This window comes from Nyctereutes procyonoides, unplaced genomic scaffold (genome assembly GCF_905146905.1).
Source record: "Nyctereutes procyonoides isolate TBG_1078 unplaced genomic scaffold, NYPRO_anot_genome, whole genome shotgun sequence".
NCBI classification, from domain to species: Eukaryota; Metazoa; Chordata; class Mammalia; order Carnivora; family Canidae; genus Nyctereutes; species Nyctereutes procyonoides.
In genome coordinates, this window is record NW_026575024.1 from 24,287,320 (window position 1) to 24,314,554 (window position 27,235).

General features: G+C 37.4%; 1 protein-coding gene and 1 non-coding gene across 5 annotated transcripts in view; one reads left to right on the forward strand and one right to left on the reverse strand.

The window, feature by feature from the left end:
• Window positions 1-216: 216 nt before the first annotated feature.
• ITCH (itchy E3 ubiquitin protein ligase) overlaps window positions 217-27,235 on the reverse strand; it is a 146,785-nt gene continuing 119,766 nt past the window's right edge. For 3 of the 4 annotated variants that reach the window (XM_055301128.1, XM_055301123.1, XM_055301143.1), the window contains 9 exons: window positions 25,949-26,037; window positions 23,778-23,937; window positions 23,408-23,541; window positions 22,946-23,086; window positions 17,683-17,803; window positions 17,123-17,227; window positions 14,296-14,392; window positions 8,306-8,378; window positions 217-5,744 (listed from right to left, as the gene is read on the reverse strand). In XM_055301128.1, the coding sequence (XP_055157103.1) occupies window positions 5,645-5,744; window positions 8,306-8,378; window positions 14,296-14,392; window positions 17,123-17,227; window positions 17,683-17,803; window positions 22,946-23,086; window positions 23,408-23,541; window positions 23,778-23,937; window positions 25,949-26,037 (1,020 nt within the window). In that variant the 3' untranslated portion in view covers window positions 217-5,644. Of the gene's footprint in view, window positions 5,765-8,305; window positions 8,379-14,295; window positions 14,393-17,122; window positions 17,228-17,682; window positions 17,804-22,945; window positions 23,087-23,407; window positions 23,542-23,777; window positions 23,938-25,948; window positions 26,038-27,235 lie in introns of all 4 variants that reach the window. The other variant, XM_055301134.1, reaches the window with a different exon arrangement.
• LOC129498895 (U4 spliceosomal RNA) lies at window positions 24,418-24,559 on the forward strand. The gene has a single exon (XR_008662235.1). It is a non-coding gene; the product is annotated as a U4 spliceosomal RNA (small nuclear RNA).

The window sequence follows — 27,235 nt, forward strand, 5'->3', positions numbered from 1 at the left end:
CTGTTCTTTAGCCTTTGTTAGAAAACAAAATTCGATGGAATAAACTTGAAGATTTAATTGGCTTTATTACACAAGTCATGAATCGGGCAGCATCCTAAGAGAGGGAAGCTCTGCTGAGCTATACAAAGACTTTTTATTTATTTATTTATTTATTTATTTATTTATTTATTTATTTATTTATTTATTTATTTATTTAACAAAGACTTTAAATCAGAGAGGGCATAAGAAAAAGAAAGCAATTTATCAACAAGGAACGGATTATTTAAACCCTTATAAGGGTAAAGAAACAGGTCTGTCAGTAAATTTGCTAGTATTGACCAGGAAATTCCATGTTGACTGGTTCAAGGCTACATTCCTGGGGAGGGTGCTCGATTCAACACAGATATTCTAACTCCAATTTTTCTTTCCACTGAAAAGAAAAATTTTCTCAATTGGGAAAGGATTTGGTGCTCCTTTCTGGAGTGTCTGGATTTTAAGAGGATCGGACAGTCACTTTACAGTGAGAAAACTGGGCCGACATCATCTTAATTAAAGGATCAAGGTTAATATTACTAGTAATGGAATATGAACGTTTATACAGGCAGGCTTTGGAGTCACAGTCCAGAATTCCAGTTTGCAGTCTTGCTACTGAATAGCCTCAAATTAATCACTCTGAGTCTTCATTTTATTATCTATAAAATAGAAATAAGGGATGCCTGGGTGGCTTAGTGGTTGGGCGGCAGCCTTCAGCTCAGGTCATGATCCCGGGATCGAATCCCACATCGGGCTTCTGCGGGGAGCCTGCTTTTCCCTCTCCCTGTGTCTCTACCTCTCTCTCTCTCTGTGTCTCTCATGAATAAATAAATCTTAAAAATAAAATAAAAATAGAAATAATCATCCTAGAGAGTGGCCAGGAAGACTAAACAGTTACATGTGGCATATCTAACAGTGTTTGGGAGATGGTAATAAATTATGACAGTTGGCCTGGGGACTAAGTGAATATAGGTGTAGTGCTGGTTCCTAGGATAGGGAAGACAGATGAGCAGGTCTGAACTAGAAATGAGGAAAAAGTATGAATGTTTTCAGTGATTGGTACGTATAACTACAAATTCTCAAGGTCCTGCCCTGTGGGGTGCTTTGACAAAACCCTCTTGCCCACAGCAGCTTTGCTTAATGGGAATCTAAACAATGGACAAACATTGTCCTTCTGAGGTCTCCACTGAAGACCCTCCTCTCTTTGCCAACCATCAAGATTCCCTGGAATCCTCTCCAAAAATGTCCTAACCATAAAGGAGCCCTACACACACATAGGAATTGGTAACTGAAATGGGCTGGAGCTGACAGCAATTTCTATTCTACAGTTACATAATAGGAGACATTTAAAGTGCAGCCAACAGGGGCAGCCCCGGTGGTGCAGCGGTTTGGCGCCGCCTGCAGCCCAGGGCGTGATCCTGGAGACCCTGGATCGAGTCCCGTATGGGGCTCTCTGCATGGAGCCTGCTTCTCCCTCTGCCTGGGTCTCTGTCTCTATGAATAAATAAATAAAATCTTTAAAAAAAAAATAAAGTCCAGCGAACAGCAGTCAGCCACAGCTGAGTCTTGTTTGATGTTTTTATTACAGTTTGGGGCCAGAAAGCCAGATGATAAGAACTATTTCCCATGGAAGAGTCTCTCATGCTGGGAGGGACTGGTCTTGACTGGTCTCCACCCACCCACCCCTTTTTTTAGCCACACTGAAACTAGATCTTTCTGGCTGCTCATATAAAGCATTAAATAGGACAGGGTCTACTTCTCAGGATCTGGGAGGGATCTGCAGTTTATGTCCTCTAGTCACTGTTAATTCAGCATTAAAAAAAAAAAAATCCCAATCCCCTTAGCCTTTTACTATTGGTTCGTTCTATTTTAAATATGTGAGCATGATCACCTGGTTTCCTAGTAGGAAAAAGGTCTACTGAAGCTAGTGAGCAGGACAGCTTATTGAGGTCAGTCTTGGTAGTAAGCTCGTGGTTCTCTATTCAGCACCTGTGCTGGAGTCCTGTTTTAGAGCACCTTTAGTTGTCTTAGAAAACCAGATGTCTTCATTTTGGTTCTCTTCAATATAGGTGATAAATCCAGTCTCATCTCAGTGGGTCTTTCTAGTTTGTTTTTGTTTTTTTACCTACTCCACAGTATAGACAGGTTATAACCTGCCCACTTAGAAAAGCAGAGAGGCAGAAATCTATGAGACTTAATCATACAGAAAGAAGCCTTCACTGCAGGTAGGGAAAACCTCCTTACTCAAGACTAAGAGAACAGTGTGCAAATAAAGGACCAAAAAAGTTTAATTATAAACACATCTTACATCTTTTAAGGAAATGCAAGTGAGGCAGCCCCATGAAGGACCTTTATAAGAGCACTTGACTCCCTGTGATAATTGTAGAGTTACCTGAGTATTTGAAATTACAGTTCAAGAAAACAAAGGAACTCCAATACAGTAATATACAATCCAGTGCTGCCATTCCGTTTTTAGTAAATGAAAGCATAGCATATATACAAATAGTTTCGTAAATAACTTTAAAAGAAGAACAAAAAATAAGGGGGGGCTGGAGATACCAACAATATTAAGTAGAAGTAATTACCCTAAGGGAGTTCAGGTGGAGTTACATCCAAAACAAGGAAGGATATAGAAATAGAGAAGTCTAAAGTCCATGAGTCATCCCTGATACCGTTTTAGATTATTAACAAGATATATAAAAAGTGGCAGAGTGGGCTTGACTAAAATAGTTCATTTAGGATGAGATCTTTGTGGGCAAGTGAGCCATTTTTCACTTAAATTTCTGATGCATTGACATTAGTATGTCAATCTCTTGATGAAACATTAACACCTGAATTTTAAATAGAGTTATTGTAAGTCTTATGAAATAACATTCTTCTGCACTCTGATATAAGATCATAAAAGACAGAGCAGAAATTTATTATTATGAGCTGCTGGATCAGTTTTATTTTTATTTATTTATTTTTTTAAATCAGTTTTAAACCACTCTATCTGATGAAACGAGTGAGGTCCTTCCCTCCTGACCCAGGCTGTGAATGCTGCCTTCCCCAGTCTCCCAAAAGAGCAGAAGAATAAGGCAATTGCTCATTTTACTTTGTTTTTATTTCAACATAACATGCAGTAAAAAAAAAAAAAAAAAAACAGGATTTATTAGCATTTACAATGCTTACAAAGAAAAAGGACTCTAAAAGCAATTTAGTTCAGATTTAAGAAATTGCTCTAATTGAACACTTACAATAAATCTATTTCCAAATGTTCAGTTTGGACCCAATTTTAAAATAGCATTTGGTAGATATTTATGTCAGCTGTCTATTTGTAGTATTTTTATATAACCTCTGATTCTTGGGATATCCAGCCCCCATTTTCCTAACACAGCAGGGAAGACATATACATGTGGCCACTTAAATTAAAGGAAGAAATGGAATAGGGAGATCCCAGGCTGCAAAAATATATACAAGCATTTACCTTTTCCAGAACTAAACGTTTCTTCCATAAAAATATTAAATAGCCAAACCCTATAGAACTAGGGCCAGGGCTACTTCAAATATAACTATTCTGTATTTTAAAAATATAGGGCAGAAAGCCTTTTGGGTGATATTTATACATTTTCACACAATATTTCTAGGTCCCTAAATGAATCATCAAGCATTATGTAGAACAAAAAAAGTCTACTTTCTTACATTATTTAATTTCATCTCATAGATCTCTAGTAAATATTGTAGATAACTACATTTTATAATGAGAATTCACCTCAATAGTAAGTCTTTAGAGAAGGCTTAATCTCCACAGCCATATATTACCAAAGTTCAGATTTATATAATGAATGGATAGTTGGCATACATTCGCTCTGTAAGACAAAGCAATAGCATTTTCCCCCTACCAACAAAAAGGCAGAGTCCCTACTTTGGAAACAACTAGGGCTTTTGGAGACCACACATTTCCTGGAGTATATGGAATAAAAAACTAAAGATAGGGTTAGGGAGAACCTAATCTCCTCCCTTTACACTGGCAATTTCTAAATGAGGCAACCCTTTCAATCACTTTCAATCTGCTTTATGATGGCAGTGTTTTAGAGCACAGATACACAAGTTTTAAAATGTTTTTGTTGTTGTTCCAGTATGTAAGAATACTTAGGGACAAAGGAAAACCATTTTCTTTTTCTATGGAACAGGGGTTTGCTACTCTCTTATTTTTGGCTCAGCGCTACTTGTTAAGGTTATGCTATAGAAACCTGCCAAAGTCCTGTTTCATGAGTTATGAGGCTTTCCTCAGGCTTCAGCTGTGATAGGCACTCAGCTGGCTGAGGCTTCATCCCACTGTCCATAAAGTCAAACCTTTGACAGCAGCCACCCAGACAGAATCTAAGCTAGGCCAAGTTAAAAGAATTAACTATAGAGATGTTCAAAAGTGCACTAATCAGATACTACTGGAGCAGTATGAAATTAAATAGTCATTGGAAAAACTTGTTAAAATTTTTAGAGTGAAGAGAATATCCAATTCAGGACAATGTAAAGAATGGAAAAGACTACTCTAACGTGTCAGAGAAATAAGTTTGAAGACTTTTAATTCATACAGAGAATACATTTTTGTGGTTACTAGGCATGTATTGCTAGTAAATGTATTACTCCCTTCTTTTTAGCCAGTACCACAGCTCTCCCTCCCTAATGAAAATGTAACTTAGAGGATGTTTCACTGACCTCTCTCTTTGGACTGGGAAGTACTCTAGTTAGAACTTGAACTCTTAGCAATAATAAAATATAACTGAAGTTTCTGGATTATGATAAAATTATAGATGCAATTTATATATAGGAACATACAAAAATGGTCAATGATGGCCTTTGATGAATTTAGCTAAATTAATTCCAATTCTAGATTAACTTTTATAAAACCACTGTGAAGGAAGCACAGTGTTAATATTGTTTAAGTTTAGTATTTGCAAAAGTAATTAAAACAATCAAACTTCCAAATGAAGAGAGTTAACAGTCATTTGCAGGCTGGGACCAACTTCTCCCTGAATTCAAATTTAACAAAACTACTTTGTAGAGAGATTTAAGAGTCTTGCATCACTTTCCAAGGAAAATGATGCATGGATTCATGCTCCAGAAAGGAAAATCAACAGTCAGGCCAGGCTGATATGAGAGGGAGAGCACAAACCAGAAGTCTGCTTACATCTCCAAAAGCTGGACTAAGTTTGCACTTTTAACAAATACCTCTTATCAAGAGGCTTAAGATCTTACAGATTTCGTTTTCCAAGGGACTTCCCTGCATATCTGCAGAAATCTCTAAAAGAAAAAAATCTATTCCCAAGTGAGATTTTTGACACACATACAAAATTGTTGTTAAGGTAACAATCTAGTAGAATAAGACAAAGCAGATTTCACTGCTGTGTTAAATCTCATGTTAAGTAAGGTTTGACTAATCATTTGCAGATCTGATTCCTGGAAACATTGAGTAGAAATCCAGAATCACTGGGGAGATAAATCTCAATGATAACATTAATTTACTTACACTCAAATAACTCTCTAAACAGTCACAGCCCAATTTTACAACAAGATGTGCAACAAGCAGAGAAGGAAAAGGACAAACATTGCAAATAAATTCTTGTCCTTTGGTGGCACAAGTTCTTGGAAGTTACTCTTGTCCAAATCCTTCTGTTTCTTCAATGGCAAATAAAAGCTTTTCCTTCAGCTGCTCATAGCTCTTGTAGGGTGGCAGGTCCAGGCGATTAAAACTAAAAGTAAGAATTGTTAGCTTGAGAAAAGGAAATATATAAAGAATCATATGAGCAGTGTAGTATATAACAACACTGGTTTTAAAGTCAGGCAAAATTGAATTCAAATCCCAGCTCTGTCACTGGGCCTTTGAACAAGTGCTTTTACCTTTCTCAATTTTGCTTTCTTCTTTGGTAACACAGGAATAACAGTATTTACCTTCCAGGGTAGAGTGAAGAACCAACAGGTGTATATACAACACAGGGCCAAAAGTTAGTCCTCTCATAATCTACTATTCACCCTAATCTAGATTAGTGGTCAGCAAATTTTTTCGGTGAAGGGCTAGATAGTAAGTATCCTACACTTTGTGGGCCACAAGTCTCTTATCAAAAGATTTTTAAGTACATATCTTCCTTGACTTATGATAGGGTAACGTGGATAAACCTAAGATAAGTTGAAAATACCATTAAGCATTTTAATACATCTAGCCTGCCAAATATAGCTTAGCTTAGTCTTCCTTAAATGTGTTAAGAACACCCTCATTCGCTTACAGTTGGGCAAAATCATTGAACACAATACCTTTTATAATAAATTATTGAATATCTCATGTAATTTATTGAATACTGTACTCAAAGTGGAAAAACAGAAGGTTGTATGGATATAGAATGGTTTAAATGTAGTAGTTGTTTATCCTCATGATTGCTGGCTGATTGGGAACTTCAGCTCACTGCCACTGCCCAGCATCATGAGAGAGTATCATATACATACTGCTAACTCAGGAAAAGATCAAACTCAAAATTCGAAGTACAGGGGATCCCTAGGTAGGTGGCTCAGCAGTTTAGTGCCTGCCTTCGGCCCAGGGTGTGATCCTGGAGTCCCAGGATCGAGTCCCACATTAGGCTCCCTGCATGGAGCCTGCTTCTCTCTCTGCCTGTGTCTCTGCCCCCCACCCCCCGTGTCTCTCATGAATAAATAAAATTTAAAAATTCAAAGTACAGTTTCTACGGAATGCATATCACTTTCACACCACCGTGAAGTCAAGAAATCTTAAGTCTAACCATCTTAAGTTGGGGACTGTTTACTACCTTAAGAAACAATTTTCTGCTTTAATATCTAATAATCTATTCCTACTGAATTTCTCTGTCATGTTCTTAGCTGTGAGGTTTTAAGGGGTATCTTCTAATTTGAGGTGATACTGTTATTACCTTTATAAGGTAGTGAATTTGCCATAAGGCTTTGGCCCCTCTGTTATATTTTAAGGATAAAGCCTAAGCAAATATTTGAGATCAGAAGTGCTATCCACAAACGGAAAATAAATCTACAATTTTGACTTTTCTTACTTCTTGCAAATGAAAACATAGAACCTAACAAAATTACGAAGCTGGTTTTCATATGTGACTGAGATAAAATGTTCACAGGAGTGTAAAGGTACACAATTACACTTTGAGAAGTTTGAGAAAAAGTTTGAGAAAAAGAGACAAGAGGTCAAATAAAAAATGTATTGTACATGTGTAGAAGATTAATGTACAAAAATTAACTATATTTCTATACACTAGCAATTAATCTTAACAATCTACAATTAAGAAAACAATTTCATTTATAATAGCTTCAAGAAGATAAAACACTTTACCCCCCCCCAAACTGATCTACACATTCAAAGCAATTTTTATCAAAATCCCAGCTAACCTCTTTGCAGAAACTGACAAACTTATCCTAAAATTCATATGGAAATCCAAAGGACTCAGAAGAGCCATAACCATCTTGAAAAAGTTGGAGAATTCATACCTCTTAATTGCAAAACTTATTACAAAGCTATTATAATCAAGACAGTGTGGTACTGCCATTAAGTAAAGACATATAGATCAATGGAACAGAACTGGGAATCCAGAAATAAACCCATAGATTTATGTCAACTGATTTTCAACAAATGTACCAATGTTATTTTTAAAAAACCACATGTATGTAACATGTACGAAAATATAAAGAAACAGACACTAGAACAAGTAAAAAGGGCAGATGGGGAAAATGAAGGAATATCTGGCAAGGTTAATGAAATGTCTCACAAAAGAAGTTCAAATATTGTTCATATTAGAATTCCAACACATTGTATGTGAATTAAAAATAGGGTTGTTTTTAGTTCTGTACATTATTGGAAACATGGTTAAACTACATTTATAATGAAAAAATATTTCTCGCAAAAGCTAGCCAGGCTTGATTTCTCTCTGCTTTCAGCAAAGAATTCAATGTTTTCCTAAATATCACATTAAAAAAAAGAAAAAAATCCAGGGGTAGGAAAAGGGACTGACCGCAAATGGGCATAAGGGACCATTCTGGAGTGACAGAAATAATCTGTAATTAGTTGATAGTTACTACTCTGAAAATCTACTAAATATCACTGAATTTAAATGAGTAACTTTATGATCTTTAGTAGTTTTACTGTATATAAATTATGCCTCAATAAAGCTATTAAAATAAGTCAATACCATGGGGAAAGTATTTCATTTCTCATTTCCAACAGCCTTTACTATCAACAGGGTAACTGGAAAAGGCTATTTTCTCTACTCTTTCTGATTTTACTTACCAGGTATGACTTCTGGGCAACCAATTTTCTTTCCCAACTTTTTCAATGCAGAATTTTTGTGGTCCATTGCTCCCTAAAACAGTAAAATCATCCACAGTTTGATACGCAATGGTTCACAAATTCTGGCCCCCTCAATCCAGCAGCATTAGCATAACTGGGGAACTTCTTAAGACCACAAATCCAGGGCTCCTGGGTGGCTCAGTCAGTTGAGCATCCTACTCTTGATTTCAGCTCAGTTCATGATGTGAGGGTTGTGAAACTGAGACCCAAGTTGGGTTCCATGCTCAGTGTGGAGTCTGCTTGGGTTTCTCTCTCTCCCTCTGCCCTTCTCCCTGCTTGTGCACACTCTCTCTAAAATAAATGAAATCTTTTGGGCAGCCCGGGTGGCGCAGCGGTTTGGTGCCGCCTGCAGCCTGGGGTGTGATCCTGGGGACCTTGGATCGAGTCCCACGTCGGGCTCCCTGCATGGAGCCTGCTTCTCCCTCTGCCTGTGTCTCTGCCTCTCTCTCTGTGTGTCTATGAATAAATAAATAAAATCTTTAATAAATGAATGAATGAATGAATGAAATCTTTCAAAGAAAACGGGAAAAAAAAAAAAAGGAACCACAAATCCATGGGCCGTACCCAAAGCCTACGGAAGTGAATCAGAAACTTTGGGATAAGGCCCAGCAATACGTGTTTGAACAAGCTTCCAGGTGATTCTGATGAGTGCTAAAGTTTGAGAACCATTTTGTTAATGTATGCCAAGAAGAAAATGCAGTTTTATCTGGCATCCTTTGCCAGAATAACAGAATGCTATAACTAAAATGCTTCACCTAATAATAGAATACCTAAGAAGCTTAATTTTAGCTTTTTTTTTTTAAGATTTTATTTATTTACTCATGAGATACACACACACACACACACACACACACAGAGAGAGAGAGACAGAGACAGAGACACAGGCAAAGGGAGAAGCAGCTCTATGCAGGGAGCCTGATACGGAACTCGATCCCAGGACTCCAGGATCACACCCTGGGCCGAAGGCAGGCGCTAAAACTGCTGAGCCACCCAGGCAGGGATCCCCTAATTTTAGCTTTAAACACAATAGGGAAACTACAATCCACTGTCTTATACAATAAAACTTGATTTAAATATAAGATTGTTAAAACTTTATAAAATGTAAACAACCTAGTGAATTCAATATTAACAATGCTTGTGCTTATAGGTCCTGTAGAATCCTTATACACTTATACCCACTTCTTGCCTCTTCTCTCATTTATCTTCTGTTGTAGACAGAGTGAATGGTGATCTTAAAGCACTGGTTTTCTAAAAGGTCACTACCAATCCCAAGAAAGCATTTTTTGGTAGTCACAATGATTGGTGATGTTACTGGACTTTTTAATTAGTAGGGGCCAGGCAAACGAAATGTTCTGCATTGTGTGAGACAGTCATACTCAAAGAATTTTCTCATGTCCCTCTTGACTAAACCCAGTACAAATATGAATTAGTACTTCTGATTTAATAACATCAAAGTGGGAATAATGGGCCAGGTGGCTCAGCAGTTTAGCGCCGCCTTCGGCCCAGGGCATGATCCTGGAGACCCAGGATCGAGTCCTGCGTCAGGATTCCTGCATGGAGCCTGTTTCTCCCTCTGCCTGTGTCTCTGCCTCTCATGAATAAATAAATTAAAAAAAATTTTTTTTAATAATAATATCATAGTGTTTACACAAGTAATTCTGTGAAAGGCCCAGTAGGAAATAGTCATTATAAAAAGGGAGAGTTAGGGACTCCTGGATGGCTCAGTGGTTTAGTGCCTGCCTTCTGCTCAGGGCATGATCTTGGAGTCCTGGGATGGAGTCTCGCATCGGGCTCCCTACATGGAGCCTACTTCTCCTTCTGCCTATGTCTCTGACTCTCGCTGTCTCTCATGAATAAATAAAATCTTTAAAAAATAAAAAAGGATAGTTAAAATGATTAATTAAGCACAAAATTATGTTAACTCACTCTGAACATTCTCTCATTACAGCATTTCTAACCACAAAGATAGAATGTTTTATTATTTTTAAAAAGATTTTATTTAAAATCTTTAGAAAAAAATAAATAAAAGATTTTATTTAGTTAGTTATTATTATTTTATTTGTTCATGAGAGACACACAAACAGAAAGAGTGGCAGAGACACAGGCAGAGACACAGGCAGAGGGAGAAGCAGGCTCCATGCAGGAAGCCCGATGTGGGACTTGATCGCGGGATTCTGGGATCACACCCTGAGCCAAAGGCAGACGCTCAACTGCTGAGCCACCCAGGCATCCCAGATTTTATTTATTTATTCATGAGAGACACACAGAGAGGGGCAGAGACACAGGAAGAGGGAGAAGCAGGCTCACTCTAGGGAGCCTGATGCGGGACTTGATCCCAGGACCCCAGGACCACGACCCAACCCAAAGGCAGACGCTCAACCACTGAGCCACCCAGGTGCTCCAGATGGGTTAATTAGCACATAACAGAAGAGTCTGCATTGCAGTCAAAAGACATAGAATCAAATATTAAAAGAGAGAAATAGGAAATGAAGGGATCTTAGTGAAATTTCACTAATAAAAGCTATCCTGCAAATATGTCACATCATCTTAAATGCTTTCTAATACTTTATAGAATGGTAAGACATCAATTTGTTGTTTTTTTTTTTTAAGACATCAAGTTGTATACATTAAATACACTGAAATTATTTTGAGGTTGCCTGCTGTTTTCAATCTTATTCTGACACTGCCCCTAAACCACACAAATTCTATGTGGACTTTTGCACCTATACTCCTATTTTCAAGCCATTTCAACTTCTTTCATATTCCAGTGTTTATTATGCAGAAAGGTTTCTGGTCTTATCTTAAACCCGAGGAACAAGTATCTACTAACTGGTGTCTTCTAACAGTTGTTCCCAAATATACATTTATTGAACTAAATGTTATTTCATTATAAGTCACTTCTTAAAAATGTTAGTGATAAATTTATGTGTTTTTTGAGATTATAGGTACTTTCATATCTACCAATTTCTTTTTAAGATTTTATTTATATATTTATTTGAGAGAGGGAGCACATGAATGGTGGGAAGGGGCCAATGAAGAGGGAGAAGCAGACTCCCCACTGAGCAGGGAACTTCACATGGGGCTCAACCCAAGCACCCTGGGATCATGACCTGAGCCGAAGGCAAATGCTTAACCGACTGAGCCACCCAGGCACCCCACATCTATACCAATTCCAGAATATTAATAGAGTATATTAAAAATATTTGTTATAGAGATGGGATGTTAGATCTGTCAAAGTAATGATGTGATGCATACACCATTCTTCTAACTTTCTCCTACACTAAGTGGAAGGTTAAACTAGATGGCCTCTAAAATTCTATGAACCACAATCTCCTCTCTGCCTTCTGTAGGTATCCTCCGTGTTATTTTAGACAGCTCTACCTAACCCCAAATATTATTTCCAAGAGCAGACCTAGTTCTCATCTCTTTAATAATAGGATTTCTAGTTTATACTAAAGCTTGTACCAATTTTTTCCTCATTTTGGTCATTACCTTACTTCCTGAAGCAGCAACATGGTTCTTCTTTTTCAAACTAGAGAGCATTCTCAAAAGGTGCCCCTCCTCCAAAAACTTACTAGTAATAAACCTTCTCTGAAACCTCTCTAGTGCTGGGTTAAAAATCTCCTTTCTATATTGCTTCTGAGACACTGGAATATTTATTTCTCTTTACTCTCTGGGGTCTAAATCCTTTAAATCTGCCTCTAGTATATTTCTGTCTCATCCCTCTGATGAGAGCATCAGACCTCTATTCTTTGTATTCTATTTCTGCATGAGCCAATCTATTCTAATAGCTTCAAGTGTCACTGCTCTAATGACTCTATTTTCCCTTTCTTCTCTTCCCTCTAAACTCATACTTTGGTAACATCTACTAAACTGCCCCTCTAGGGATCCCTGGGTGGCGCAGCGGTTTAGCGCCTGCCTTTGGCCCAGGGCGCGATCCTGGAGACCCGGGATCCAATCCCACGTCGGGCTCCCTGCATGGAGCCTGCTTCTCCCTCTGCCTATGTCTCTCCCTCTCTCTCTCTCTCTGTGTGACTATCATAAATAAATAAATAATTAAAAAATAAAATAAAATAAAATAACTGCCCCTCTAGCTCTCTAGTTTTGTATGTGGTTGTCTGGCAGTCAGGAGGTTCTAAGCCACTCATTATCCTCCCTCAAAAACTGTAAACCATGTTCTTTACACTTTACAACTTCTCTATTTCTCCATTTTTCAAAACATGGTTTTATCCTTGACGTTCTTCCTTTATAGCTCATCTTCTAATCAAATCCTGTTTTACCTTTGGAACTTCTCTAGCATTTATCCCTTCTTTTCCATCTGTACTTCCGTCTCTTAAGATCAATTGCTCCCATATTTTCTTCTCTACTCCCTTCAGGTTTCTCCTTTAATGCACGCTATACCTTGCTATCAAATCTTCCTAATATGCAGCTTCAGCAAGTTTTCCTCTCTTCAAAAGCTTTCACAGCTTCCAGTACCTTCAGAGTAATGTCCAAACTCTTCTGGTCTGGCTTTTAGTCACTGTATCCAAAAATGCCTACTTAGTTCTTCAATTATTAACTCTCTGCTTCAGCTGAAATAGGCTTATTGATCATAATTTCTATTCTCCTATGGTACCTGGCATAATGCTGGTGTTAAAGATTGTAATTTACTTAATTTATTATCAGTCACAAAATTTATTATCAGTCATTCATTTCCAAACAACACACATTTTTTTTTTTTTTTAAGATAGTCATACAGAGAGAGAGAGAGGCAGAGACACAGGCAGAGGGAGAGCAAGCTCCATGCACCGGGAGCCTAATGTGGGATTCGATCTCGGGTCTCCAGGATCGCGCCCTGGGCCAAAGGCAGGCGCCAAACCGCTGCGCCACCCAGGGATCCCACAACACACATTTTGATCAGTGACTACTATGTGACAAGAACTATGCTAGGCTCCAGAAATAAAAGGATGAAGATACGGATCTGTATCTCAAGGAGCTCCAAGTACAATAGAGAAGAGCGTTAAATGCATCATTAAAATATAGTATAATACAGGGGCATCTGTATTATGGGCTCAGTGGTTGAGCATATGTCTTTGGCTCAGATTGTGATCCCGGGTCCTGAAATCAAGTTTCGCATCAGGTTCCCCACAGGGAGCCTGCTTCTCCCTCTGCCTATGCCTCTACCTCTCTGTGTGTCTCTCATGAATAAGTAAATAAAATATTAAAATACACGCGCACACACACACACACATAATATAATACAACCAAGTCATAGGACACACTAAAATGTTTGTCAAATGACTGAATGACCAAATAGATTTACATATAGAATATTGCTATCTTGTGAAGTTAAAAGGTGGTATCTTGGGACGCCTGGGTGGCTCAGTGGTTGAGTGTCTGCCTTTGGCTCAGGGTGTGATCCCAGAGTCCCGGGATCAGGTCCCACATCAGGCTTCGTGCATGGAGCCTGCTTCTCCCTCTGCCTGTGTCTCTGCCTCTCTCATGAATAAATAAAATCTTTAAAAAATAAAATAAAAGGTGGGATCTTAGACTTAGGGTTAAAAATTTCTAGAGGTGATCTTTAAAAAAGGGGGGGGGGAACGACGCCCGGATGGCTTAGCGATTGAGCATCTGCCTTTGACTCAGGGCGTGATCCCGGGATGCGGGATCAAGTCCCACACCGGGCTCTTTGCAGGAAGCCTGCTTCTCCCTCTGCCTGTGTCTCTGTGTCTCTCATGAATAAATAAATAAAATCTTTAAAAAAAAAACAAAAAACTTTTCTAGAGGTGAAGACAACAAAGTGAATTAAAAGTTTAAACAAATCCAGGTTAACTCTGACTGGTTAGGAATGTCTATTCTTGTCTTTGTTATTTCTGATAAGTTGTATACACATTGATTTAACTGCGTGACAAAAAATTTTCTGTATAGGAAAAGTGATTTTTTATACATACCCATGAGGTCAGCAAATCCTCCAACTGGCAATCGGCAGGTTCCAGTAACAAACTGCAGAAGTCTCATTCTCTTCTCATTATCAATTTCTTTAACAAACTGTTAAAAAAACAACAACAACAACACATAAATATAAAGATCTATAGGTCTTACGTTACATTTAGCATAAACAAGAATGGAAAACCATCATTTCAAATGATCTTGCAGTGTTAGATGCACTAGATAATGACTATACCCTACCACTGTCGATGGAGGAGCTTCTCCATTTTTGTCAAAGCCCTGCCAACCTTCCCCTATATATGTCTTAGGACCACGTCCTTTCAGGGAGATAGAAAAAGAAAAGTGCCCTGGGTCTAAAAGCTTCCTACTCACTAAATTTCAAGATTAACTCTTCTAGAGCAGCCCCTTATTCTACCTCCCAGATATGCTTGTCCTATAGGATATTTATGTGGTTACATAGGGCAGAGTTTAAATCAGTATAGACTTTTGTTTTTTTTTTTTTTTTTTTTAATTTATTTATTTATGATAGTCACAGAGAGAGAGAGAGAGGCAGAGACACAGGCAGAGGGAGAAGCAGGCTCCATGCACCGGGAGCCCGACATGGGACTCGATCCCGGGTCTCCAGGATCACGCCCTGAGCCAAAGGCAGGCGCCAAACCGCTGCGCCACCCAGGGATCCCGACTTTTTGGTTTTATGAACAAATGAAATCTAGCTCATAGAATTCTGACCCAGATATTTATCAAAAATCTCTTCTCAATGTTCTCTAGGTTTTAGTGTAGTTATTCTCTACCAGAATCAGGTGGCTTTCAACTCCTACAACTCTGACTCAAAACATTAGGTTTATGGAAGACACTTTTTAGCCTGCAGCACAAGTGTTTTGATTCAGCCAAATAGTTTTGGTAAATAATTTTTATCCAATTGTACTATTGTCAAGTATTTTACAATGCTAATCCTATTTATAGAAGTTCAGTTCATCTTTACATAAGTAATAGACATTTTAAATTTTTTAATTTTTTTTATTGTGGTAAAATATAACAAAATTTACCATTTTAAGCATACAATTCTATGGCATTAAGTATGGTGTACATTGCTGTGTAACCATTAGCACTATTTCCAGAACTTTATAATCCTAAACCAAAATTTTAAATTCATGAAACATCTCTTCACCCCCTAGCCCTTGTTAATCACTATTCTACTTTCTGTCTCTATGAATTGCCTATTCTAGACACTTCATTTAAGTGGAATCATGGAATCATACAATCTTTGTCCTTTTGTGACTGGCTTATTTTACTCAGGATAACATCCTTAAGGTTCACCCCTGGTATAGCCTGCCAGAATTAACTTTCTCTTTAAGGCTTGATAATATTCCATTGTAAGTGTACATTCATCTTTCCATTCATCTGTTGATGGACACTTAAGCTACTTCTACCTTTTGGCTTTTGTGAATAACACTATCATGAACATAGGTATATAAGTATATGTTTGAGTCTTAGCTTTCATTTCTTTAGGGTATACATAGGAAAACTACTAGATATATTAATTTTATATTTAGCTTTTTGAGGAGCTTCAAACTGTTTTTCACAGTTGTGCCATTTTACATTCCCACCAGCAATGCAGGAGACTTGCAATTTCTCCACGTCCTCAACAAGGATGATTATTTTCTATTTCTTGATAATAGCCATGTTAGTAATGGATATGAAACAGTATCTCATTGTGGTTTTGATTTGCACTTCCCTAATGATTAGTCCTTTGAGTATCTTCTCATGTGCTTATAGCAGGTATTTTTTGAAGACACACTATGATTCCAAACCAGGTCACTCCCTTAAGTCTTGCCTTCTAAACATTATATAATCTTAATGAAGTATGAATGGTGAAAACCATACTTTAGACAGTTCTATAAAATTCCAAAAGCCAGGGACCCCTGGGTGGCTCAGAGGTTTAGTGCCTGCCTTCAGCTCAGGGCATGATCCTGGAGTCCCAGGATCAAGTCCCACATCGGGCTCCCTGCATGGAGCCTGCTTCTCCCTCTGCCTGTGTCTCTGCCTCTCTGTCTCTCTCATGAATAAATAAATAAAATCTTAAAAAAAAAATTCCAATAGCATTTAGATCAAATGCAGGGGAATCATCATCTGGAGTTCTTATACTCTCGGGCAAAGGTGCAAGGTGTGTGTTGCCTACTCAGCAATAGTCTTTTAAAAATGCTATTAAAATCTTTCTTTTTAGAAGTTTTAATTCCATATAACTAACATAATTGTATTAGTTTCAGTGTACAATATAGTGATTCAACAATTCTATACATTACTCAGTACTCATCAGGTAAGTGTTCTCTTAAACCTCTTCACTTGTTTCACCCATCCCACCTATCTCCTCTCTGATAACTATCAGTTTGTTCTCTCTAGTTAAGAGTCTGTTTTTTGGTTTATCCTTTTTCTTTGTTTCTTAAATTCCACACAAGTGAAATCATATGGTATTTGTCTTTCTCTGGCTGACTTATTTCACTTAGTATTACACCATCTAGATCCATTCATAATATTGCAAATGGCAAGATTTCATTCCTTTTTTAAGATTTCATTCTTTTTTTATGGCTAAATAATATTCCATCATGTGTGTATACACATACACATCTGATTCATTCATTTATCAATGGACACCTGGGCTGCTTCCATAACTTAGCAATTATACAGTCTATTCATTTATTATAAAGCATAGGGTGGAATGAAGTACTTCAATATACTAGTACAGTTTGTTCTATGACTTTCTTCCATATATGGTAAGCAATTTCTAAAAAATTATGATGTATCTGCCAATAGAAATAAACTGAGACAAACCTGCCAAAACCACATGATTTGTTTGCTTGTCCTAGTGTAATGACGGTAGATGGCATGTCTTTGCCAGTCATTCAAATCAATCTCTTGCATTCCGCATAAAAGGACCTTTGGAGATTTGAAAAAAAAAAAGAAAAAAAAAAGATGGTTTCTTTACAACCTATATAAAAATGCTAGACCTAGAGAAGGAAAGACTAATATTCAACATTTCAAAAAAAAATTAATCAGAAGGCTTATTAGGCTTATAAGCTGTGCATCAAGAATTACATCTACATTATTTATGAAAGTTGAGTTTCCATTGATGGTGTCATATATACATATAGTCAGGTAAATAAGTCACTCACTGTAGAGATGTTCTAATAGTAATGCTTTTTTCGGGGGGTAACACTTTTATATTTTTGGATAAATTATGGACTTTTTAAAACCACTAAGGATGCTTCAAAACATCCTGCTAGCATAAAAAATGCTATTGCTACTGGAAAGGTAAGAAAGTGAGCTGAAAGCAGACACTTGAAGGCATTATTTACCAGCATGCTGCAGAGGAAATAAGAAAAACACATTACCTCTAATTCCTTTGCGTCAAAGTATTGCAAATACTGCTGGGGAAGGATTTCATTAAAGCCCTCAAAGAAAGCTTGTGTTTGTTCTTCAACACCTCGAGACAACCTCCATTCAGCTACCATTCTGGTAAATAAATATTTAAAAAGCTATCAGGAAGTTTAAATTTTACCTTTAAATTCTGAGCATAAAAATTTTTTGACTTTATTATGAAAAACTTCAAATATTTATAAAGTAGGATAGAATGAACCACATATATATCCTAGCTTCAGTACACCAATTTTATTATGCATCTACCCATACCCTAAGTATCATATACTATCATTTTAAACATAAATAATTCAGCATGTATCTCTGCAAGATAGTCTTTTTGAATTCCTGCACAGGAATTTACTTCAAATTGAAAACAACCGCAATTCTATTATCACCCAAAAAAGTAAGTAATAATTTCTTTATAGCCAAATATTGAGTGCTCAAATTCTGATTGACTCAATTTAACAACTGCTTCAATCAGCATCTTAAAAGGGTTCATATGCTGCAAAAGTTTCTTAAGCTTTTAACTTAATAGATTTCTCCTTTGCCAATGTTTTTGAATAAAAATACTTCTTTTGATGATTTATTTTAGAGAGAGCATGCACACAAGTGAGAGAGTGTGTTTAAGTCAAGGAGTAGGGACAGCTAAGAGGGAGAGACAGACTTTCTGGCAGGTTTCCTGTTGAGCGGGGAGCCCGAAGTGAAGCTGGATCCCACCACCCTGAGATCAGAACCCGAGCAAAAACCAAAAGTCGAAAGCTTAACTGACTGAGCCAGCCAGGTGCCCCTTGAATTAAAATACTTTTAAGGGGGACACCTGGGTGGGTCAGAGGTTGAGCATCTGCTTTCGGCTCAGGGTATGATCGTGATCCTCTTAGAGTGCCGGGATTAAGTCCCACATTGGGCTCCCTGCATGGAGTCTGCTTCTCCCTCTGCCTATGTCTCTGCCTCTCTCTTTCATGAATAAATAAAATCCTAAAAAAAAATACTTGTAATGAAAATTCTCAAAAATCTCTACTGAATATTTTAGATTTCAACTTTGATTTTTTTTTTTTAAAGATTTGAGAGAGCACAAGAGAGATGGGGGGCAGGAGAGGGAGAAGTAGACTCCCCAGTGAGCAAGAAGCTCAATCCTAGGACACTGGGATCATGACCTGAGCCAAAGGAAGATGCTTAACCATGAATAAGCTACCCAGGAACCCCAACTTTGACTTTATTTTATTATTTTTATTTTTTAAAAACCCCCCCTTTTTTTTTAAATTTATGATAGTCACACAGAGAGAGAGAGAGAGAGAGGCAGAGACACAGGCAGAGGGAGAAGCAGGCTCCACACACCAGGAGCCCGATGCGGGATTCAATCCCGGGTCTCCAGGATCGCGCCCTGGGCCAAAGGCAGGCGCCAAACAGCTGTGCCATCCAGGGATTCCCCCCAACTTTGACTTTAATCTTCATCTACTGGGTACATATTAACAGAGTTAAAAATCACAACAAATAGGGATCCCTGGGTGGCGCAGCGGTTTGGCGCCTGCCTCTGGCCCAGGGCGCGATCCTGGAGACCCGGGATCGAATCCCACGTCGGGCTCCCGGTGCATGGAGCCTGCTTCTCCCTCTGCCTATGTCTCTGCCTCTCTCTCTCTCTGTGTGTGACTATCATAAATAAATAAAAAAAAAAAAAATTTTAAAAAAAAATCACAACAAATACAAGCTGGGTTTTTTTTCCATTTTAGTGTAAGTTTACTTTTTAACAATTAAAAAAAAAGATTTATTTATTTATTCATGATAGACAGAGAGAGGCAGAGACACAGGCAGAGGGAGAAGCAGGCCCCATGCAGGGAGCCCGACGCGGGACTCAATCCCGGGACTCCAGGATCGCACCCTGGGCCAAAGGCAGGCGCCAAACCATTGAGCCACCCAGGGATCCTAACTTTTTAACAATTTTAATGAGCAAACAAAAATATATATTTTTGGCATTTGATCACTTGACCAAAAAAGTCCTAAAGTTTACTGAAGCCTCCGAAATTTTGGGAAATGGCAGTGTAGGCTGTAATGGACTAATCTGCCTGGTGATTATAATGATAAACTCTGGGTGTGTTCTTAAAAAGAACTACTATTTTTTAAAAAGATTTTATTTATTTATTCATGAGAGACCCACACAAGAAAGGGGGGGGGCAGGGACACAGGCAGAGGGAGAAGCAGGCTCCTCCATGCAGAGAGCCCGAATCAAGACTTGATCCCGGGACCCCAGGATCACGCCCTGGGCTGAAAGCAGGCACTAAACTGCTGAGTCACCCAGGCACCCCCAAAAACTACTATTTGAAGGCATTAGAGAAAAATCAAAGGCAGGGAAAAATTACTGGGCGTAACATTCTAGAAGTAGGTTGGCACATTGAAACAGATTCACGTTACTAATAGGCTTTTCTCCTGAGGGCATTTCCCAGTTTAGAGAGCAAAAGAGAATGAAGCTCAAACAGAGAGCAACAGTCTCATTGGGCTGAGGAGACATGAGGTTATTAGCAGTTTGAAGCTACCAAAACTGGTATGGAAAAATCCCAGAAAGAAAGAAGACAAATTCCAAATCTGCACAGGAATTTACTTCAAATCCTTAGTGGATTGCTAAATACGATACACATGTAAAGAATGATAAGCCTCCAAAGAACCCTGTGCAAAGCAACTGAAAAGTCAAAGACTCAAGCAGAAATTTCAGCAGCTACCTTGTACCAGTGGACAAAATTTAAGTTTACATCCCACAAAGTTACATGGTAAACACCTTAGGCTTTCCATCGTAAGGAGAAAGGGCCATGTTTTTTTTGTTTTGGTTTTTTTTTTTAAGATTTTTATTTATTTATTTATTCATGAGAGAGAAAGAGAGAGAGAGAGAGAGAGAGAGAGAGAGAGAGAGAGAGAGAGAGAGAGAGAGAGAGATGCAGAGACACAGGCAGAGGAAGAAGCAGGCTCCATGCAGGGAGCCCGACATGGGACTCGATCCCGGGGTTTCCAGGATCAGGCCCTGGGCCGAAGGTGGCGCCAAACCGCTGAGCCACCAGGGCTACCCTACTAAATGGAATTTAAATAAAAACTTAAAAAAATCTAATAATTGTTTGAAGCAAGAACTAATAATAATGTTTATAAGGTAAGAAATCTGACAACAGCTGCACAAATGGTTAGAGATAACTGAAATTATATTATGAGCTTCTTACTATTGTACAAGTAGTAGTGTAATATTATATGTTATATAAATATGTATATAATATTAATTATAAGTGAGACATTAATTTTAAGTGAGACATTATGGATATATATTATAATCATTAGAGCAGTCACTAAAATAATTAAAGAGGGATAGTTTAAAAAAAATCTGACAGGTTAAAAAAACTATTAATTCAAAAGAAGGCAGGAAAGGAAGAACAAAGGAAGTTAGGATAATTAAACAAATAGCAAGGTGGCAGACTTCACTCCAACCATATCAATAATCATATTAAATGTAAATGGTACTAAACAGTGCATTTAAAAAGTAAAGATGATCAGACTGGATGAAAATATTAAGATCCAAGAATATGCTACTTGTCAGAAACATACTTTAAATACACAGATATACAGGGCAGCCTGGGTGGCTCAGCGGTTTAGTGCTGCCTTCGGTGTGATCCTGGAGACCCGGGATCGAGTCCCATGTCGGGCTTCCTGCATGGGGCCTGCTTCTCCCTTTGCCTGTGTCTCTGCCTCTCTCTGTGTCTCTCATGTGTAAATAAAATCTTAAAAAAAAAAAAAATTTAAATAAATACACAGAGACAGGACTGAAAGCTAAAGGACAGAGGAAGATCTATTACACAAATACTAGTCACAGGAATGCTGGAGTGAATATATTAATATTTAAAAAGTGAAAAAGCAAGCAAGAGACCCAGAAACTGTAACTCAAGAAAAAGCAGATATATGGAAACTAACGCTGCTCTAACAGAGCTGGTGTTGAGAACATGTGAATGAACTATAACTCGTGACACTAAAGTATCAATCAATTCAGCAAGCGTGAGAGGATACATTATAAATTATTTTACTTATAAATTTTATTTGATCTTAGAGTACTCCCCACAAAAATATCTGCATATAAATTTCAGATTCTTTTCAATGACTCAATGTTACATGGCATGGTGGTTACAGACTGGTATTTAAAAGAGTGACCTAGCACTATTTCTACTCTTAAAACTCCCAATTTGGGAGAAAAAAAGTGAAAGTTCTATATAATCAACATTCTTTTCTATCCCTTTATAATCTTCAAATTGTGGTTAAACTGAATATATTCCAAGAAAAGGGGTATAAAACCTATCAGTACCCATTAGATTCTTTGTAAAATTTAGTTTAAGTTAACTGGCAGGACAGTCTCTTTACCCTGCTGCCTCCACAAGAATCTGTTCTACTTCTTGCTCTGCTGCCAGATGTTAAAATTGAAATTTAGATTGTCTACCTAATTTGGTCCTTAATTTGTTTTTAAGATTTATTTATTTATGATAAACATAGGGAAAGAGGGGGGGGGGCGCAAAGACACAGGAGGAGGAAGAAGCAGGCTCCATCCTGGGAGCCTGATGTGGGACTCGATTCCGGGATTCCAGGATCACGCCCTGGGCCAATTTGGGCAGGCTCTAAGCCGCCGAGCCACCCAGGGATGCCGGTCCTTAATTTCTTATAATGTGGCTTCTCTATCTACCACTTGGGTATAGTTCTCTGTTTTCTTAAGGGTTATAATAACTTATTAGCCTCCATATCTTCTAAAGATTCCTCATTTTCCTTGGCCTCTGAAATGCAGGACATGGTAGAATGGGATATCAGCTCTGAGCTGCCTAAAAGCACCACCACACACTATACTTCCCTAGTTACTATTTGTGACTTGTGCTTTCCAGCCTTTGTATCTCTGCCCGTAACTTCAGTTCTCATTTTTACACAAGTGAAATCGCCCCAACCTTCAAAGCTCATATTAAATATCACCAGCTACTTGCTGCATGATTACAACTAAATGATGTCTCCCTCATTTGACTTTTCATAGCACTTTCCTTGTTCCTCTCTCAACATACTTGTAAGTTAGAAAGCAATCAATCACGTCCTTGTTATACATGATCAGTTCTCATAATGATTAGTAAAAAGGCAAACATTATTTTAAAATACTGTCCACTAGTATCACTAGGCAATTATCAATGTGCTGTAGCCCAACAGAAAGGCTAAAGTATGTTAAAAGGAGCATTCTCTCACCTGATATATTCCTCTTTATTTTCTTCTGTCACAAGAATATTGCCACCATTAGGTTTCAAATCATGACTCTTGATTTCACCTAAAATTTCTTTATCGACAGAGAAGTACATTTCCAAACCACATTCCTCAATATTGTTTTCTCTGCACAAATGAAATTAATACTATTTGTTACACTAATTCAATCATATAAAAAGTATTTAACTAAAGGACTGTGTTCTTCAATAATTAGTCTAAAACCATAAGATCAAAATAATATGAAAACTGGAAAGATTACGCTCTAAAGTCATCATATTTTTACCTAACATATCAGGTGTATTCTGTAAAATCTATTATACTGGATGAGACAAGTTTAATATCTAAATTCAATAAACCAATTACTTGCTTACAGTTTGGGCAGGTTACCAACACCATAATGAAATCATATAGACTATATTTTGATAAATTAAACGGAAACAAACTTACTTAACCCAGATGAGAGAATTGTAAAATTCTGGATCAATAGATTCTAAATCCTTCAGTCCAACTGGTTTGTTCAATATACGCTTATAGAATGGCAAAGAAAAACCTGTGTCTATGAATTTTCCATGGAACAGAGCCTATATGAGAAGAAAATAAACCTTTTATGATAGAATGTTAGATTAATTAATTCTTCATATAAAGCTCCCCTGTCATCTATTATGGCACATTTTTGGGAAAATAGCAAATATAACAAACGAATCTTAAAAAAAAATCTTAGTGATGAGAAAATTTCAAATGAGAAAGTTAAATGTTAAAGAAACAATACCTTAATATTGGTGAATTAGCAAAGTAAACAGAGTTCACCAGTACTTACCATAGCAATAAACCTGCCAATAAAACGAAAATATTTCAGGTGATCTGGATTGATGTAAGAAGCGGGATTGATCTGCAAGCAGTAGTTATCCTTCCCTGCATATTCAAACAGGCAATACATTGGGTTCAACACCTCGTGTGACAAAAGAAAGAACCACTCTCTGAAATCAAAAGAAAATTTAGGGTGAAAAAACTATACCAACAAATCAAAGTGCAGTGCTATAAAGTTCTCAGGAATCTATACTCCTTGGCTGGTGACAGTTTTCTAATCTTATGTTGATTTTTAACTGCTTCTATTCAGATAGACATCTAGTTTATAGAGATGATACTTACACACTCCATATTATATTTCAGAGAATCTAAGACATCATCGACTTAAAAGACACCATTACTCAATGAGCTACTAAAAATTTTTCTAATTATAATTGTGATACACATCCCAATGTCAGAGACATTTAAATCAATTTATCAATTTATGAGCATTAGTCTTAGAATCAATGAAATACTATTATAGAGCTAAGTTTAATATTCACTATTAACCCATGTAGTTAAAGCAGCTGAAGGAGGTCTAATATTATTCCATCTGTTACTAAGCCTCACAGCAATTCTCATCAGATGTCACTGCTCTCTAAAAAACTTCCAGCTTTGCACAGTGGCAGTATCGTAGCCAATGAGGTTTATCTGAGGCGCGATTATTGCTAATTGAAAAAACTTCCAATTTCACAAAGACAATAAAACACTTCATTGAAGCCACTCATTCATTAGATAAATGCTCTGAGGAGCTCTAAGTCAACTGTGAAAATATCAACCAATATTAAAATAAGATTATAGTTACTGTACACTATGAGTAGGCCTGATTAAACAGAAAGCAGAATGGATCTGGGCAATACAAATGATATTAGCTTGTGTCTGAGATTTCTTTTCCTATAAATCATGGCCCCTGGTAGTAATGCTGCTTATACTTATTAATATTATTTGATTTTCTAATTAAGAATAAATGTCCTCCTCCTGAATTACCTTTAACTTATACAAAATTAAATGTTTTTACTCATTATTTGCCAGTGGTTACTTCACATATTTTCAAATGTGAACTTTAACACATAGCATAAATAAGAACTACTAAAATGTAGCTATCAATTAGTGAGCAAACAAAAATGGAGGGTCTGAACTAGGTCATTAATAAACACTATTTCTACTCTTCACAATAATCCTAGAAAAGCAGATGTGACTATTCTTATTTTACAGATGGAATGGAAGATATTTGCCCCAGGTTGTACTACTAAGTGCAGAAAAAGGATTCAAATCCAGTCTTGACTCCAAAGTCCTTGCTTTCCATACTACCACTGCTAGGCAAATATTTAGCCTGATGTGCTATACTGTTATGGAATAAGCAAAGGAATTTCTTACTTGAGTTTGTCTTCCAGGGTATGATTAGAAACTCCAAATAGTAAGAAAGCAGAATTTAAAATTTCAACCCCTTTTTGATACATCCCTCTGTATTCTTTTTTTTTTTTTTAGATTACTTATTTATTCATGAGAGACAGAGAGAGAGAAAGAGAAGCAGAGACACAGGCAGAGGGAGAAGCAGGCTCCATACAGGAAGCACAACGTGGGACTCGATCCCAGGTCTCTAGGATTACACCCTGGGCCGAAGGCCGCGCCAAACTGCTGAGCCACCCGGGATGCCCATCCGTCTGTATTCTTAAAACAGATATATTATCTCAGTTGGGAATTGAGTGGCTATTATCTGTATCAGTCATCTGTGATGGGGAAAATAACCTGATCACTATAGGGCCTTGTATTATGTTCTATGGAACAAATATGAGGTAGTAGACTAAACACTGACTTCTGGTTGTATGATGCAAACTTTGCATCCAGGCTCTACATCTTAGTTATGTACCTTAGGTGAGTCTCGAAACCTCATTATTATCTATAAAATGCTACCTCACAGGAGTATCCTAAGGAATGGGGGAAATCCATTATTAGTCCCTTAGAGAGACAGTGTTGAATTAGTGTTTGCTGAAATTCTGTAGATGCAGCATAATAAAGGTACAATAATAATTTGCTACATTCACTTTCCTGAAATATAATATTGAGAAAATACTTGCAAGCAAAGTGAATGATACCTTTGGAAGAAAGGAACTAAGTTCTGAGTATTCATATTATCACTACCTTGCTACACCTCCATAATCTAAACCTTCTTCTCCTGGAAAAATCACCCACAAACGTCTTCGCAGATCTTGGGGATTGAAGCTCATTATCTACAAAATAATAAAAGTAAAACAATTGATAAAAACAGTTGTTGAAACACCATTCTACCAGTTTTGGATCTGAGATATTGATAAATACCAACTGGAAAAAATATTTTAAAATAACATCCTTTAATAAATGTCTAATTTATATATATATATATATATATATATTTTTTTTAAATATTTAATTTATTTATTCATGAGAGAAAGAGAGAGAGAGAGGCAGAGATATATATATATAGGCAGAGAGAGAAGCAGGCTCCATGCAGGGAGCCCCATGTGGCACTCGATCCCTGGACTCCAGGGATCATACCCTTAGCCAAAAGCAGATGCTCAACCGCTGAGCCATCCAGGTGTCCCAATAAATGTCTAATATTAAAATATCTTTTTCTCTTGCAATTTCCCCTTGCAATTTCTCTTTGCAATGACCAAAAACCACATACTACCCCAAACAACTTTATTCACCACTTAGGAAGAAAATCTGACGCTAATTTTGCTATCCAATTTGTCACTCTTCAAAGCAATTTTTTTTCGTTTCACATCTATTTGATGGATATCAAATCTAGAGTTACAATTTTAAACAACTATTTCAGCACCATCTGGTCTGCCATTCTGCAAAAGCCTTTAAGTTTCAAAAGTCAAAAAATAAAGGGATATTTAATCATGTTTTGTACCTTTCAGCACTGCAATAGCACGTTATGTTCCAAGAAATTGGCCCACCAGGGACTACTACACCGTAGTTAAGAATATGAAAATTAGAGGTAGGTAATGACTGGGGTTGGGAATGGCCTTGGAGACTTACATCAGATCAAGGCAATCACTCATAATTCTCTAGCCTTAGTCAAGCTCTGCTGCTAAAAAGCTATCTGCTCCTACTTAGCAGGATGCCAACTGGCTTTTCCCTTTAATATTACTGAGGTTCCATTAAACATGTACATAACTGTTTCTGAAAACAAGTAGCCAGCTAAGTCAGTGGGCCTGTCAACCATCTTAGATGATTTCTTTTCCATTCATTTTTAAGCTGTAGCTACCGTAATTATCATAGGGGTTTGATAATAAAAAATTACGTCTATATCCAGCCACAAAATAAGGACTAAGTAGATGTTTTCATTTTTTTTTAAAGATTTTTTAAAAACTTATTTATTCATGGGAGATAGAGAGAGAGAGGAAGAGACATATGCAGAGGGAGAAGCAGGCTCCTTGCAGG